We start from the raw sequence: 17,368 nt of genomic DNA, 5'->3' as shown, positions 1-17,368 counted from the left end.
TCCCTTCTCTGGGCGCCACAGTCTGTTTCCAGGCTGACGTGGGCCATGCTTACGGCTTAGCAGAAGGTGCCATTTCCCTCGGGATATCGAGGGGGGCCTCGGCTGGGCCGGGGGTCGCGGCCGCCGCGGCGCTTCTGGGTTGGCGTGGGCGAGGCGCGGAGGGCGCGCGCGCGGGGCGGCCGCCGCACCGCTGTGGGGCGGCAGCACAGCGCGGGGGCTCGCAGCAGGGCTCACCCCCCGCCACGCTGCTGGAGCTGCGGGACGCGGTGCCGCCGAAGGACCCTGCCTGGGCCGGCCGGCGAGGCCGGGAGTTTTGCCTGGCCTTGGAGCTCCAGCGGGTTTTTCGGAAGCTGTTTGCTCTCTGAAATTCTTTCTTTCCCCTTCCCTTTTTAGCGGGTCAAAACTTGCTGAGCCTTTAACTTCGCCTCTCCCAAGAGTTTGCTTGGTGATTTAAAAAAAAGTAGCACAGCACCAAAACAGGCTGTGTCCGCGTGGCACCGAGGCTTCTACCTTGAGTGTAAAGACAGAGGGGTGAGAAGGTGGGAGAAGTTAAAAGGCAAAACACTTGGGGAATACGCTTTATTTAAAAGAACTTTTGAGGATGCATTTTATTGCAAAGTAAAGCAGAGTAACACAACATTGTGGTAAAACCGCATAATTCCAGGAACAGAAGTAGAAGCTCAGGCTGGTTTTTAGAAGCGCATTGCTACTGTCTTAATTACTGCAACATATCCTCCTGAAGCATCCTTGGGGCTTTTTCCTCCACCTACCCTTTTCCTTAAATGCCAATCTACATTTGCCCTCTGAGCCCACGCTGGCCTTACAGCTGTTTTCTGTGGAGTAAAGCAAGTTATTTACCCACAGTAAGCAGCCTATACTGTAAACTCTGTTACAAGCTTTCTAGGAGTCAGCAAGAGATCACGCATTTACCAGATCTCCACATAAAATCCCTTTCCATTTGCTCTAAGAGTTCCCAAACTCCATCTGTTCGGTGCTTTAGGGGCTGTGAAGCAAGAGAGCTCCACTATGGCAAGGGGAAGAGGGGAAAGCTCCACCCCATCTGCCAGCTGCAAGAGCTCCTCAGCCACAACAGGCCGTCTGGGGAGGGCAGAAATACCGAGGTTCCTCCAGCAAGCGGGATTTAGGCTTTTAAATTACAGAAATCGCCCCCCTTGCTGTGTGCTGCGGCTTGGATGGCTGCACATCCAGGGCAAAGCTTTGAACGTGGCTGAGGGACCTAGTCAGGGAATGATCTCTCTGCCAGGAGGTGCCAGCAGGTGCCCTTTATGGGTGGCCATTACTGGAGCAGAGTCCAGGACCAGGAGGGAAATGCATTCACATTGTGATCAGGCTCTTTCCTCCGCCTGGCACTGGGCCTGGGGTGCATGGCTGGCCCTGGCAGATGGCGTTAGAAAAAGAAACACCTTGGTTCTTTTGCTCATTTGCCCAAATAAGCATAAAAGATGCCTGAGGAGCTTCAGGTCATACATCTGAAGGACCCGTATCTCCACTGAATCTAGGCAAAGTCTGATACAAACATTGCTCCCGTCTTTGGAAAGACCCGAGCTTGTCTTTCACATTTTCTGGTGGATGTAAGAAGACTTCTGACCTTGCATATGATTAATCAGTGTCACAGGTCAGATATACCTTTTTGGTCATCAACAAACTCTGCTATATAGTTTAGGGAACCAAAAACCGTTGTGAAAACAAGTAAGTTCCCTTTCCTGCCCAATTTCCTGTGCTGGATTGAGCAATTTGGGTCAGAAGAGGAACCTCAAGCACCTCATGATTAGTAACAGAACTCAGCACCCCTGGAAAATCACTTTGCCCTGGTTCCCAACTGGCTGCAGCCAGCCCTGAGTGAGGAGTCTCCAGTCTTGCTGGAGTGCGTGAGTTCATTTTCTGCCAAGTGTCCTGTATCACTGCGCAGCACTGATTTACTCAGAAAGTGGCCATGACCTGACCTAATACTTCACTTGTGGTAGGATATCAAGAACTCAGCAGCTTCATTTCTTCAAAGCAGAAATAGAAAAGCTGGGGGAAGGAATAATGTACAGTTGCTTGCTACAACCCTAATTTAAATAAATAAGAACAAAGATACTGAAGCATTGTAAGCTTTTTTTTTTCGTATCATAATGCCCATGCTGAAAATAATCTTCTGTTATTTGGAGCCTCCAAAGTGAGATTGGATTTCCACAGACACATGGAGTCAGCCACAAATTACTAAACTGAGGGTAAGAGGCCACTGGTTTGCCAGTCCCACTATCATACAAGAAGCCAGGGCGGGCAACAGTCCCCTTTGGACATAATGCTGCTCTGGGGGTGGGGGCTGAGGCACTGCCAATTTCTCTTCCTGTTCTTGCCTACTAGTTCAGTCACTTGACTGATTCAAGAGCTGGAAGCAAAGGCTAAAATTTGTAATAGCTACTCTCAGACATCGGTCAAAGGATAGACCCCAGCAGACCATGCAAGTAGGTAAGAAGGGATCAGAGGTGCAGATCTCTCTGATGGCATTTGAGAAACTCCTTGGACTTCTAGCCCCTCAGGAGCTTCTTCAGCTCAGTCTCTCCTCACAGAACAAGGCAAGCTTCTTGGAAAAGTCACTTGATGATGCTAGCAACTCAGTCTGTTCTTCTAGGTCTTTTAGCAGCCTTTTACAGGTCTGATATCAGATTCTTTGTGGGAGCTGAGCAGGCAAAGAACCAGGGATGGTGCTACCTGGGCTGACACAGTGGGTAACTTCAGTGCACTTAGCTTCTAGCTGCTCACTGCAGAGACTCAGTGACCTATTTCTTTCATGTAAAAGCAGATCCTCTGAGCTGTTATCAGTGCCCGCAAGAACATCAGCCCAGGCAGAAGGTGCTTTTCTGCCAGGTTATTACAGGTCTCAGTTCTGCCAGTTGCATGGGATAGAAGAAATGAGCATCCATCCATTCATCTTTCTAATGGGGAAAAAAAGCCATAATATCCTGGTCCTCTGTTGTGTTCCTCAGTGCTTCTTCTCGAGAAGATGAGTGACTAATTCATGCACCTCAGTCTGCAGTCAGAACAGAACTGACCTAGATCCTGATGGCATCCTCTTGGTGAATGGTGCCCTCAATCCCTGTGTCTGTGGTTTGCCTGGAGCACTTGCGGCTCCCTTTCATGCTTTTCAGGTTTTCTGAAAGATGCTTCTGGAACTTCTTGGTGAGGAAGCAGTAGATGATTGGGTCCAACACACAGTTCATACTCAAGAGGCACAAAGTCACCTGGTGAGCATCATTGAGGAGTTGGCGCAAGTGACAGTTTTCCTTCTTCCACTGCTCCAGAACAGTCAGGGTCCAGGGCAGGTCCACTATGTGATGAGGGACAAAGCTTATGATGAACACACCCAGCACCATGCAAACCATCCAGAGCGCCCTTTGCTTGACGTGAGCTCTCTTCTGTGGCTGCACTGATTTGGAGAACAGGGTCCTGATAATGATGATGTTCCAGCCTAGTATAAAAAGGAAAATTATATAGAAGAGGACGCAGATGATTATATGAATGGCAAGAACAGCTGAAACACTGCCAGAAGGCTTATAGCGCTCAAAGCACCGCGTGAAATTCCTTGGATTGATCTCCTCCTGATTAGTATTTTTGTCAAAAAGGTAATACAAGGAGCTGCCCACTGTTATGATCCAGATAGCTGCTGATATGTAGATACCCCTTCTCTGGGTGGTAAACTGAGCAGCTTTAATGGGATTAGTCACGGCTTGGTAACGGTTGTATGTGATGACCATCAGAAAGGCAACAGAAGAGTAGGTGTTAACAAAAAATAAACAACCAGCCACATTACAGAGGAACTCAGGCATGATCCAGTCTCCATTGTTGCTATAGTAAATAATCCACATTGGCATCGTAACCAAGAAGAGCAGGTCAGCTACTGTCAGGTTCACCATGAATATCTTAATTTCATTGAGTTTCTTGGTGGGGTAAATACGGCTGAAAATCCAGAGCACATAGCAGTTGGCAACAAAGCCCAGAATGAAAATGATGCTGTAGAAAATGGTGAAGAGTTTGTAGCGAAACTCGGAGTCTATTTGGCATGGAATGTAGGACTCAGCGCTGCCTTCAGCACCACTCTTATCCTTTCCAGACATCGTGGTGCTGAGTGGGCAAGTCTGAAGCAGAATTTTGTGCTGTAGCTTTTCTTCTTACCTAAAAATACAAAGCATAACACGAGCTGATTGATATGGTGCCATTGCTAAGCCAAAGCCCACCTCTCATTTTCAGCTGTCTGTGACCACAGGAGTTCTGCTCCGTGCCTTGGCTCCAGCCACAGGCACCTGCCCTCTCCCCTTGGTCCTCTCTTTGATGCCATTTCCACGCCTTTGTGTCTTCATCCAGCGTTGTTCGCTGCAGTGCGGATCTGAGATCACTAATCTCTAATCTCAGAAGACTTTCCTGTGTGAGCGTTCTTAGACAAAATCATCTGGTACTCTGCTCCGTCTCAAGCTTCTTAATCTTTTACTATAAGCAAACAGGTTTTCTGGGTCTCTTTTTCCCCCCATGGTTCCTAATGCTTTCTAACTTGCCTGCACTTATTTTTACCTAGGGATTCCAGAAGTGAAACAATACCTGGTAAAAATGTCTCACTGGTGCCGTTTCCAGCGTCGCCCTCTACTTGCTGTTTTCTGACATTTTCCTTCTTACACTTATAAAGATTGTTTTTTTCTTTCAGAAGCTTTATAAGCTGTATTTTCCTAGTCACAGGCACCGTAGGATCTCACATTCACTTCATAGGCTACCAGAGCTCTCAGTTTTTTTACTCAGTGAATGATGTAAAAGATGAGTCACTAATACTAACAGGTGATGTTTTGTGGTACGTTGTTGACTATAACTACAGTTTATCTCTCTTAAAACCCTGGCTGTTGTCTCTCATGCCATTATTTTGAACTCGGGTTGCCATCAAACCCATCTGCGCTCTCCCCCGCAGTGTCTGCACCAAATGCATGTGTCAGCAGCAGCAATTCTGTACTTCCCTGTGCCGCTGCTGAGGCTGCTGACGAACACTGTCCCTAAAGAGATGCTGTCAGGTTTCTATTATTACCAGTCCCCACCACAGTTAGTATTTCTTCAAACCTTGCCTCCAGTTTGGACATAGAGAATTCCTGCACCATGAGTACTGTATGTGTTCTAGTCTCAGAAAGTACTGAGCCTGGCTGGGATGGAGTTCATTTTCCCCGCAGCAGCCCTCATAGTGCTGTGCTTTGGTAACACCCGGTGGTTTGGCTGCTGCTGAGCAGCGCTCAAGGCTGTCTCTCCATTTCCCCCCTCACCAGCAGGCGGGGGGTGGGCAAGGTCTGTGGAGGGGACGCAACTGGGACAGCTGACCCAAACGGACCAAGGCGATATGCCATACCAGATGCTGTCCGCTCAGCAATAAAGGCTAAGAGAAAGGAGAAGGAATGGGGGGGGGGAATTCATTATTTATGTTTGTCTCGGGAGCAGCTGCTACCTGTACTGAAGCCCTACTTCCTGGGAAGCGGGTGGACATCACCTGCTGATGGGAAGCAGAGGATTAATCTTTGTTTTCATTTTGCTTCCATGCATGGCCTTTGCTTTTGCTTTTATTAAACTGCCTTTATCTTGACCCACGAGGGGTTTTTTTCATCTTATTTTCACCCCCTGCCCCATCCAGCCAGAGTTACACGGGTTTGGTCTAATCCCTTGTATACTTTAACCTGCTGCTTTTATGATCCAGAGGACATAGATGCCTGTTCTTGGCTCTAGCTCCAACTCCCTGTCTGACGCTGGGCAGGCACTTACCTCTCCTGACATAATCCTGCAGATCTGCTTGTTTTTCTCTTCCTTTACGGGAAGATAACGGACTAATGCATGTGACGCAGTTTGAAAGCCACGGGCAAGGACACTAGGTTGCTCACTGATGGTAAACTTGCTGTGTTTTTAACCTAATTTGCAGAACCCGGTGGTTTTCCTTGAGCGTGGTAAACTGTGCTGCCAGTCACGAAGCCCAAACTTCTTGTGTGAGTTACAACGGGAATGCCAGGTGCTGTGCATTGTAACGTGCTTGCCCCAGCTCTGCCAGCCCCTTGGACAGCAAGGAGTTTTCCCTGCTGCCTCCTGAGAAGGCACCCTCCTGCCTTGAAACTTTCTGGATCTTCCCCAGCAGCAGACAGTGGCATGAAGCCCCATCTCACCCTCTCTGGGTTGAGTCTGTCTTTGTGCCCATGTGCAGTTGGTTCCTCATTAGCACATTTGCAATTTTCCCCTGAAATGGGGAAGTCAGCCCTAGTTCAAGAAAGCCCTACCTTTCTTCAGAAAACTCTGCAAACCACTTGGTACCTCTTCCCAGCTGTTAGGAGAGGGAGTCAATAGTCACCTCCCTGGGCCTGTCCCTCCTCACCCCTCACAGCTCCCCTAAGGACGGGACAACTACAGACACCCACAACTTGTCCTTGGGCCTTCACAGGCTGCTGCGTGCTGGGCAGCACTGGGGTTTGAGTGCCTTTAAACTCGATCCTTCAAGTGTTTCATGTGAATTATGTTCGTCCCATGTTCCACATGAATTAACAAGTAGCTGTGGCAGTGGTAGTAGTTGGCTGGGTGACACATGGATCTGTACTCCTTCACCTTGATCTCTGCCACCCTGCTGAGGACCCACTGATCTCTGAGGGGTAGTAGCTGATTCAGGCGGTGGTAGCCAGGAGGTGAGGATGGTGTGGGCTATGGCAACTCAGGGTCTGGCCACGGAGGTCTGGCACACCCCTGCTCTGTCACTGCGGCACTCCCTGCTGCCCTGCGGAGAGGTCCCAGAGGGGACAGGGCTCTGTGCTCTGCTCCCTGTTCTACCTTCATGCAGGACCCAAGGCAAGTCCTACTGGTCATCTCATGGATCTCTTTCCACACCCTTATCTATGTATGAAAAGTGGTGGTTGTTGCAAGATGGTCTTAAAGAAATGTCCATGTCAAAGCCCAGCTCTCCCACCCACTGAGGGATTGTCCCCAGCAAGGACGTACACCAGTTGGAAGGGTTTGCATCTCCCAGCTCGGGAGGGCACCTGCAAGATGCAGACATTCAGGGAAGGGGTGAGGCTCTGCAGGGGCAAGAGAAGCTTGTGTTTGATACACTATTCTGATGTTAGAATAAGGAAATTAAAAAGTCCTAACTACCCAAGATTGTTAGAGAACTTCAGGGTTTTTTCCAGTCTGCATCTTAAACCCTCTGATCTGACTATCTGCCAACTTCAGCAGCTAGTTCTGGTGCTTGGGGCTGGAATCTTTGCAATGAAAGGTGCTCTATTACCACAGCACCAGGCCTGAGTATACCAAGAGTGGGGGGAAATAAAAAAAAAGGTGATGCATCCCACTAGCAGAATTCCTGAGGAGTGGCCACATCCAATACATAGGCACCACTGTTATTCACAAAGTCACTTTAGACTTTGCCAAGGTGCACCGTCCATCTACTCCTCTGTTTCTGGTGCTGTACGTGGGCAGGGCAGCCTCCCAGCTTTGCCCAGGAGCTCTGGTGAACTCTACTGGTGGGGTCTGAGGCCTGGCCATCAGCTGCCAGATTTAGCAGATGTCGTGGAAGGGAGTGCAAACCTGCGCATCCCCCTCTGCTGCAAAGCCCTGCACAGAAGATGGGTTTGAGCTAAGGGGCTGCTCTCTGACCTGGAGAGATGAAGGCAGGGACATGCACTATGTTGTTAAGTCTGCTAGAAATCTCTGGCAAAGGCGGGCTGTAGGAGATGGCAGTGCTGTCTCCTGGCCCCAACAGCACTTGGTCTTTGCATTAGTAGCCTGTCCAGTGCCAATGCCAAGGTTCTTCAGGGAATCAGAAGAAAGTTGTTGTTCCCCTCTTGCTTGTCAAGCCAGATACTCTACAAAATCCAGCTAGAAGAGAGCATGGCACCATGCCCAACTAAACTTTCTCAATACCTCCTTTCCTAAGGAACTTGAGCTCACATCTCCTGTTCACCTGTGAGATGTCCAAACCCTAGACTCTGGACTACTGTATGGGGCACCTCACTCAGCCTCTCCTGTTGAAGTGGTTCTCCTTTGTATAAAACACGTAAATATTCTCCACGCCAGCAGAAGGAGGAACAGCGTGATGGGGGTGCAGGCTGGCAGGTGTGGGTCCCGTTCCCCACTGCAGCAGGCTGGACTGCGACACCAAAATCCCTGGCGCCTCTAGCCTAGGCACTACCACGTACAGCAGTACTCCAGAGATAATACCAAGTGGTTTATATCATTGACTCCATTGTATGCAGACTAGGCATGGAAGTAACCAGCTGCATAGCAGAGCACGGCTGGGGCAACCGTGGACCCTGCTCCCAGTCCGCGCTCTCTCCCATGGGCCATGCTCTTCCAATTAAGGATTTACTGCCTCATGGCTGCAAGGTGCAAGGACCACGCTATCACAAGCTATGCCATCAGAAAAAGTATATTCCGAGAGGAATAGTACTAATAAAGTACACTTTCTGCTTACCACAGTCGAAAGGATTCAGCACAATATGTCCATCTTCAGCTGCAGTAGAGCAGTGATGGGTGTTTTACTGAGGATCCTTGGTCTTCCAAGTGTTTCTCTGCCCTGAGGCTGGAAGGTCTCCACGCAGGCAGCTCTCCAGAACAGGACACAAGAATGGAAGCAACTGCAGCATGACTGCAGAGTCACTAGAGAAGAGGAAATGGGTGACATCAGCTCAAAGGAAATGAGAAATAAAATAAGCTGTAGAGGAAAAGCAATTAACCACAGTAAAGATCTGGTAAGTCCTAAAAGCTTTCCTCAAAGTATCTCTGCTTCTGATGATCCTGAAAGTGGGCAATGTTAGGATTTTCCTCTAAAGGCAAACTAGGAATCCACTCCATGTCCCTGGTTAGATCTGGGATTAGACAGCATTTGAGCATCCTTCTTCCAAATGGATGAATGGCAGAAGCCAGAAGAGCTTTCACTTAATAACTTTGAGGAAAGGAAGTGCCAGGAAACTCATATATCCTATGGACAGACGCATTCCCTACCAGAGTTTCCTTCACACCTGTGCTGGGGCTAAACAGACCCAGAAATCCAGCCATCCCAAGACTCCTTTTATCTCAGGGACCTTCAGTGGACACTGAGACACCACAGCATGGCAGGTCTTCACCTGGCCGATCCACCTTCACATCGTGACCACCATTATTTGTGGCAGCCTGAAGACTCATCACAACGATGTGAGTTGGTGGAGCGCTCAGGGAGACACCGGTGAGAAGCAAAGCTGCACACATGGTCCCAGCTAAGCCGTAAAGCCCAAGTTGTAGCTCGCATGCTGATGGTTAACCTGGCCTCCATGCGGACACTGCTCTGACACCTGCACACACTGTGGATGTGAGCTTGGAGCAACTGCACCGTGTCCTGCACAGATCTCACACCTGCAGACACCTACAGGAACTGGAACACCGAGTCTGGTGCCTGGGTTCCGTGTGAAACACAGGATAGAGCCACAAAGTCCGCTACCAGCACAAAGAGGTGCCTGAGCCTGCAACAAGGCTGCTGAGGAACAACATGGGCTCAGGTGGAAGCAGAAGAGGCCAGTCTGCATTGGTGCTCCCCAGGAAAGGTTGGATCTCCAGGCTCTTCTCATGAATTGCCATCTATGGCAAACAACCCAGGGTAGACCCTGGCCTCGTCCATGCTGTGAGGAGCACCAGAGACCCCCATGGTGTGGTGTCACATCTTGGGAGAGCCATCAGGGCCAGGCTGAGGGTTGTGTCCCCTGGGCCACATCAGTTGAGGGCACCTGCCAAACTTCTCCGAGAGCCAGGAGCTGGCACAGACACTGGGACACCTTCAAGTCATGCTTTTGCTGTTGGACTGGTGAGCCCTGGCTCTGAGCCGGTACAAAGCAACCTCCTCACCAGCCCGGGACTTGGGGCACTGGTGGAGGGGGCAAGGCAGACAGCAGCATACTGCTCTGCCAAGACGCTGACTTTTGGCTTGCCTGGCCTCAGGCATCTCGAGGCGATGGGCTGTGCAGCACCAGGGCAAGCCAGCATGGTGCCAGAGCCCACCCTCTCTCCATGCTCATGGCTCAGTGTCCCCAGCCAGGGGCCCGCAAAGCCCCAGCACTGATTCTTTGCCTGGGTCAGCTCTTCCCTGGCTCTTCTCCAGAGGGTGCAGATGGCCTTTCTCGGGGCTGTTATAGAGGGAAGCGCCTGGTGTGTACTTCAGCACGGTGCCTCGGGGTGAGCAGAGGCAGGCTGTGTACCCGGGTGCCTGGCAGCCACCACCAGCCCCAGACGAGCTCCCAGCCTGGCAGGGTGTTGTGCAAGTGCTCAGCAAACTGCTGTGCAAAACAGGACGTCCTGCTGCTCCAGGCCCTGCTCGGAGGAAGCTCCAAAACACCCAGAGGTCCATGGAGACCACAACCACAGCTGGACACATCCCGAACGGCTGCAGGAGCACACTTGTTCCCCATGGACACATCACGAGGTGCCCAAGGGACTCAGAAGCCACCTGAGCTGAGCGGGACCCAAACTCCTCCAGCGTGAGGGAGTCCTACAGCGGCAGCACTGTGTGGGGTGGGAGACCCTACTCTACCCTGCCCTGCCTCGGCAGGGTGGGCTGCACCAGGCGGCTGGCTGTGTGGGGCAGGAGACCAGGGAACAGCCTGGCTTTGTCTCTGTCAGCCCATGTCAGGGTGACCTGAGGCTCACCGGGGTGAGATGAGGCTCCTGCAGTGATGCTAGAGCTCTGTGCTGGGACGGAGGCTGCAGCGGTCCCTTTCCCTCCGCCAGCTGCCGTCCTCCCTCCTTCCCCATCAGCCACTGTAAAGATGTACTGAGGAACCTGACCCTTCACAGACCGGACAGAGCCCCGGTTATGCCTGCAAGACTGCTTCCAGGAGCTCAGATTAAAAACAAAGTAAAAGCATGCTCATGGGGTTGGCTGGCAGCCAGCCCATGCCGTTGGGCAGAACAGCCAGCGAGGATGTCTGGTCACGGAGGGAAGGGGAGCGCTTGGAAAGGCTGTAGCAACGGCCAAACAAAGCTTGCTGTCCTGCTGCAGCCAAGTTTTTAGAGGAAATGAAAGCCCAGGAGGTCTTGGATTGGGGAGGAGCTCTCATCATAAATCTTCATCCTTCCTCTGCTCAGCCCTGCGTCTACTCGGCCACTGATGGGGCACACGCACATCACCAAAGTTCAGCGAAGATGACCTTTTGTAAAACCCAGAGAACCAAACAACAAACACATACCAAGTTCAGTGGTGAAGGACACAAAGAGCCCTCATGGGTGGAAGCTCTAGCAGTGACACAAGCTTTGCTTTCTGATTTAAGCGCTCCCACTGGAGCCAGGACACCTCTAACTGCCCCGAGCTGGGAGCTGACCACATCCGTGCCAGCCAGCGCCTCCTCACCACTCTCCAGATTTACTCATTTTTGAGATTTGCCTCAAATGCTCAGGTTAGGCCTCAAGCTATTGCGATTCACAGAAATACCCAGAACAACTGCTTGGTCATACAGACTGGCCTCTTGCTGGGCTTGCACTTGTTCACCTCTTAATAAGTTGGGGAGTTCCCTTTCTCATCATCTCCTTTTTCAGCTGTAGCATGTAAAGCATGAAAAGTAGAAGGGGACCCAGATCCAGCGCTCCCAGTACCAAGGCAATGGAGGCAGGGTGAGCATAGTCACACCCTCCCTCCTGAACTGCCTTGTGCCTGGTTTGCACTGACAGGTCCCATTACCTGGGGTATCTGGTATTACGACACATTTTGTGTGTGGTGGCCTGGCTTATTACATGGTCCTGGCAGTTTTTGACTGACCTGTCATCAGCGTTATTTACCACTCTTCCAGCCCAGGGGACACACACAAAGTCTGGCTGCACCGAATGCCACGCAAGGCCAAGTTAAAAAAAAATAAATCTTGAATATGCCTTTACTTTTATCAACCAAACTTGCCATCTAATGAAACAAAAAAGCCTCTTTTACTAGAACTGATTCCCATGCAATGCTGTTAACTAGCATTAATGGTACTTCAGGTTGTTGTGTCAGGATGCTGGATCCTGGAGCAGCTCTTCAAATGATGTGTTGTAGGGACAACTTCATGTCTGGTTGGCAGGCGGTGGGCTGTTCCCCTTGGTTCTGGCACCGTATCAGCACTCTCATGGCAAGCGCACGCTGCCATGGAAGACACACACTGCCTCCTTGTACAGGCTGTCTGCTTGTGGCATGTTTCCTCGGGCTCGTTTCCTTCTGATATGGAGTCCATTAGCAACATACCCATTTTTGATGACCATATAAAAATTTTTCAGGTATCAGAAACTCTTTTGGTTTTGAAAATACACTATTATAAGCAAATATCCAGAGATCTCTTTCCAAGAGCAAAATCACACTGAATTAGTGGAGAAAAACTCTCCTTGGAGTACAAAGAGGGGAGCAGCATTTTAGCCGACAGGCTCTGTCTGCATGCGCTGTCGACTGCCCTGTTCAGTGAGAAGAGCAGTGAACAAGTATAAGATGAGATGCCAACACAGAGCTTGTGAAAGCACCAGCCACTGCCACCAGGCCTAGAGCTGTGCGGTGCGGCAGTGTGCAGGACCAGCACACGGTGGGCGTGATCCCTGCCGGCCCCAGTCACCAGGATGTGTCCTCGAGTGCCACGACAGGTCTTTGAAAGGACACAAGTTCCTTTTGACCTGGAGCGGCGGATGATCTGACACTAAGCATTACTGTCTGTGAGTTTCCACTACTCATCTGCACAATTTCCTCCTGCTTGTTGCAGGAAAGAAATATTAAATAAACTCTGTAGCTTTCACCTGCAAGCACTTCAGAGCCCAGCACAGCATGTCCCCACCTTATTACCAACTCTGCTGGAATGTGCCCCCAAGCTTGGGTTGCTCAGCAGGGAAATACACCCTCCGCAGCGGCCAAGAGCCCCTCCTCGAGCAGCGATGCTTCCTGGGAGCCATCTGACAACTAGGAGGCAGGGCACAGCGTCCGCTGCTCATGCTGCCGCTGGGATAACCCAGCCTGGCAGGAAATGTCGCTGTTGGGAGCCAGGCTGCCTCCCCAGCAGCGGTGAAGAAGCGAGCAGGGCAGACTCTGGCTGGTTTGGGCAGGTGGAGCCCAAGTCCAGCCCCGATGCAGCGGGCAGGGGGTGATCTCGGTGAGCCGCAGCGTCAGGGTTTGTATGCTGCAGCCCCAGGCTGTCTAGCTCTGCTGGAGGGGAAAGCCATGCCTTCACTGAGCTGTCCATGGCCGGGTTGATCTGCTCCTGCCGCTCCACGCTGCAGCAAGTTACCTCCCAACAGCGAGTGGCTGCCCTCTGCCCTGTCCCCCTGCCCCAGCCTGGCAGGGGCAAGGGCAGGGGCCACGCACCAGCAGGATGAGTGACCTGGGCTCCTTGAGAGGCATTGCCTCCCCTTCCTCACAGGAGGAAGATCCATGGCAGGGCTCCTAACCTTGCTTTACAGTGTCCAAGCAAAGATGGGGTCGTTCTTGCCACCCAGGGGTGGGACAGGAGCCAGGCAAGCGCAGTCCCCATCCCCACGGCCCCAGAGGCAATAGCAGCACTAGCCTGACTCGTGCCATCACAACGCAACTCGTCCCTGCTTGCTGGGTGCAGGGAGTGAGCACGCGTCTTCCCAGCGTGCCTGGACAGGGAGGACGAGGGTGGCTCTGACGACCCTGGAGCTGAGATGCCACAGCTCCGAGACCCAGGGGGGACCTGCAGCCAGCCCTGAGGCACCCAGGCACAGCAGGAGCCTGTGGAGCTCGGGGAGGGAGGCCAGCACCCTGGGAGAGCAAGGAGAAGGGAAAGGCGCCTCTTACCTCAGGGCCACAGAGCACCTGGCCCAGCAGACGCAGACCCAGCCCGCCAGGTCCCTGCTGCAAGCGGAGCCACCAGCAGGACCGAGCCATCAGCGTGCCCCTGCCCGGGAAGAGGCTCAGACGGGAAGGAGGGCGCGCTCGCAGGTGAGTGACTCACTTCCCTCTTGGCACTTGCGACATGGCTCAGACGCGCCCCATCTGCGCCCTGGAGCTCCACATCGACTCCTGCAGCCCTTCCTCTGGCAGGCCGTGGTAGGGGATCAGCAGCGGAGGCTCTGTGCTGGCCAGGGGCTTGTCACGCTCCCGCGTCGCCCAGTGCCTTGCAGGCCCGAGACGGGGCAGCCCTGCGCTGCAGCAGCTCCAGGGCAGGGGCACTCCCCAGCCCGGCCGCGCTGGCAGAGGTGGTCTGGGCTTGGCGAGGGGGGCCAGCGCCCTCGGCAGATCCGTCCCCTGGGCTTCTCATTTCCTTCCAGATACTGGGACCGGGAGCCAGCAGAACGGCGAGTGCTTGTTCAAATGCTTCCATTGGAGGTGGAAACTTGCTGCAGCAGGGCAGAGTGTCAGGATGAGACCGCTTTGCTGTGCGAGTCCCAGTATGGGGAAACACTAGCCAGAAAAATATTCCAGGCCGTGGCAGCTAGTGTCCTTGCCCTCTCTGCAGCATTATAAACCCCCCTCGGTTCTTGTGCTCCTTCAGCCTGGGAAGAAAGGGTGGAGGGACGCATGGGGGACCGACCGCTCCTTGCTGCTGCAGTCCCAGGGCAGCAGCTCCGGCATCGCTCTGCTCATGTTTCACGTGGGATTTCCCCAGAAGTGTACCTGGCACTGGCATCACTCAGGTCATGGGCATAACATCCAGCGAGTCACTTGTGTTACAACAAGAAATCACATGCGCTTCTGTCTCCTCCCTTTACTCACCATGGGTTATTTAACAAGGAAGCATTGTTGGGTTTTCTTTGCTGTTAGGAACTGGCACTGGTTTCTGCAAGAAGACACGAGGTTGCTGAGACGGCTCTGAAGGGCCAGACAGTCACAACTGGTCAGTGCACAGAAGCATGTTGAACATGTCCAGGCAGGCACACAGCCTGCACCACCATCAGAAGGAACTAGCTGTTTGCATGTCCTGCAGTCCCCCCATCCAGGCCTGCCAGACACCCAGACGCAGAATGCAGAGCTGCAGCAAACACCCCATTTTCCCAACCAAACAGAAAAGCTGCACCAGTTTATAGAGTAGGTAAGTTCTGGCCTCTCTCAACAGAGAAGGTTGCCACCATCCCCTTGTGAATAAGGAAAACTAGGCTATGCTAGGAGGACCGTGGCCAGCAGAATGAGGACAGTTAATATTCCCTCTGCTTGGTACTGGTGATGCTGCACCTGAAACAGTGTGTGCAACTCAAAAGGGACATGGAGAACTGGAGAGGGATGGGCAGAGAGTTGCCACCCCAGTCTGAGCCCTGGGACACGCCCTACAAAGGGAGCCGGGCTGGGACAGCCCGGAGGCTGAGGGACAACCCGAGCACTACCTGCAGTCGTTGGAAGTTGCAAAGCGGATGGAAGCAAACTCTTCTCAGCAGTGACAGGTGGTGTGACAAGGGGCAATAGCCACAAACTGGGGGGCAGGGCAGTCAGGATGAACACTGGTGAAATATTTTTGCTAGAAGGGCTGTGCATCCCTGGGACAGGAACCCAGAGAGGCCAAGGGTCTGATCCTCACCACTTGGCTAGATAAAGCCGCAGCTGATGTCACCTACCATTAGTGACAGCCCCACTTCAAACACAAGGTTGAATTAAAGACCTCAGAGGTTCTTCCCCAAAACATTGCAGTTCTGTGATTTGAACTGCAACAACTGCACTAGCATGTGTGCCAGTGTTATTTTCCTTTGCAGGTGCTCTCCATGTCATCAAAATGCCCTCCTGCAAACCCCATTCCACCCAGAAAAACTGCCACAACAGTGACCGGGCAGGGCCTGCTGGCATTTGAAAAGGAAGCAATTTGACCAGACCTGAGAGGATGGGTGACACATAAATCCTATTGATTATTTTCAGGTTACATCCTTGTTTGCTTCGACAAGAATGCGGTAGCAGCTGCGAAGCAGGAGACTTTCACCTTAATGTTAATATTAATGCTACGTCTGGACTTCCCTGCCGCTGCCAGACAACAGAATATCCCCGAAAAGGGGTATGAATGGGGCAGGTATGAATGAAGAATCCATTTTAATGACACTGAACAGGCAGAGGCAGAGATCTCCTCCCACAAAGGTAAGACCTAATTGCCCCAAAGTACATGTCCATTCTTGCCCTGGGAGCCTGAAGCCCTCCAGCTGGTGTGACAAGGAGGCTTCCTAGCAGAAAGGCTGCCAAGCCTCGGTAGTGAGTCAGGCAGCTCAGCCTCATCCTAGATCCTACCTAAAGTGTGCGTGGTGCTTGATGCAGCACTGAAATTGGGGCGGGGAAGTCAGGAGCCCAGCCTAGAGGAGCAGCACTCCCGAACATCTGCCCGTTTTGTGCACGACGCGAAGCCGGGGCTGTGAGAGCTTTACCTTTCAAGGAGCAAAAGGAGTTACTCCTGGAGCTGAAGGCAAGGGAGCCCCCAGCAGCAGGAGGTGTGCTGCCAGCAGGAGCTCTGGAAAACAAAAACGAGGAGGTTTTGAACCCAGCTGGTGCAGCCCCACACACCATCGGGTCTGGGCACGCTGTGCTGGTGCGCAAGGGACGATGCCCCTTTCTGCTTGTGAATTGTAGGGCTCGGCTGCCTGAGCGGGGGAGGTCTTGCTCACACAGCAGCTCACACCTCTTGCAGCTTGCAAGAGGAATAGGAAGTCAAGACACCCCGTTTGCTCTAGATAACGCACTGCAACTGCCCAACCCTTTGTGAGGAAAACTTCATATATTAAGGCCAAACTCTCTCAGTTTCTCTCCAGTTTCAGTTAAGAGGGCAGAGAAAGACTAGCAAAAGAGACTCTCATCTGGAAGAAGAGGAGAGCACAAGCCCTTGATCTCTCCCACCGGGGTTCCCAACGCTACGCTAGTTAATCCCCCAGAAATACAGTTACGCTCCCAAAATACAAATCACGTACAGCGAAAGAGCTGTTACTGCCCAAGGAGAAGGGGTGGAAGAAAGAGGGGGTTTCCACGCATTTACAAAGATGGCATCTCTTTGGGGAAGAGGAGGGCTAGAGGAAGACCCAGCCACCCAGACAGCATAACAGTGATGCTGGATCCAGGCCATCCAGTTCAGTACTTCGTGTCCAACAGCAGCTGGCAGATGATGATCAACTAAGAAAGCAAACACAGAGCAACACATCCCTCGTCGTATGCTGCCAGCATGTGCCAACAGGGGGCAGAGACCCCTGTGGCTCCTACACCGGGATCTTTACAGAGCGTGATGGCATGTATCTGTGCGAACACATATGTGGATGAAAATTAGAAACTTCTGACCTCAACAATAGTCTATGTTGAGTTCTACAACCCACTGCAGGAGAAGCATTTCTCTGTCTTTTCAACCCATTTCTTGCTGATTTCCCTCCAAAACCTTTTGTTCTCAGGTTCAGGAACAGAGCAGCTGTTGATGCCCTGGCTCTC

The 17,368-nt window shown here is 52.1% G+C and overlaps 2 protein-coding genes across 2 annotated transcripts in view; both read right to left on the bottom strand.

Annotated features, from left to right (window-relative positions):
- Nucleotides 1-8,553, bottom strand: part of EYA3 (EYA transcriptional coactivator and phosphatase 3) — a 69,734-nt gene extending 61,181 nt beyond the window's left edge. The window contains exon 1 of the mRNA XM_075114975.1: nt 8,474-8,553. The gene's annotated coding sequence lies outside the window, so the exon portion shown is untranslated. The remainder of the gene's footprint in view (nt 1-8,473) is intronic.
- On the bottom strand, nt 579-8,605 carry PTAFR (platelet activating factor receptor). Its single transcript, XM_075114976.1, has 2 exons — nt 8,474-8,605; nt 579-4,179 (listed from the first exon to the last, which is right to left on the bottom strand). Exon 2 carries the CDS (start codon nt 4,119-4,121, stop codon nt 3,060-3,062), a length of 1,062 nt encoding a protein of 353 aa, XP_074971077.1. The 5' UTR covers nt 4,122-4,179; nt 8,474-8,605; the 3' UTR covers nt 579-3,059.
- Nucleotides 8,606-17,368: the final 8,763 nt, after the last annotated feature.

The sequence above is a fragment of the Phalacrocorax aristotelis genome, chromosome 20 (genome assembly GCF_949628215.1).
Source record: "Phalacrocorax aristotelis chromosome 20, bGulAri2.1, whole genome shotgun sequence".
In the NCBI taxonomy this organism is placed as follows: domain Eukaryota; kingdom Metazoa; phylum Chordata; class Aves; order Suliformes; family Phalacrocoracidae; genus Phalacrocorax; species Phalacrocorax aristotelis.
This window is presented reverse-complemented; position numbering and strand designations above follow the sequence as displayed.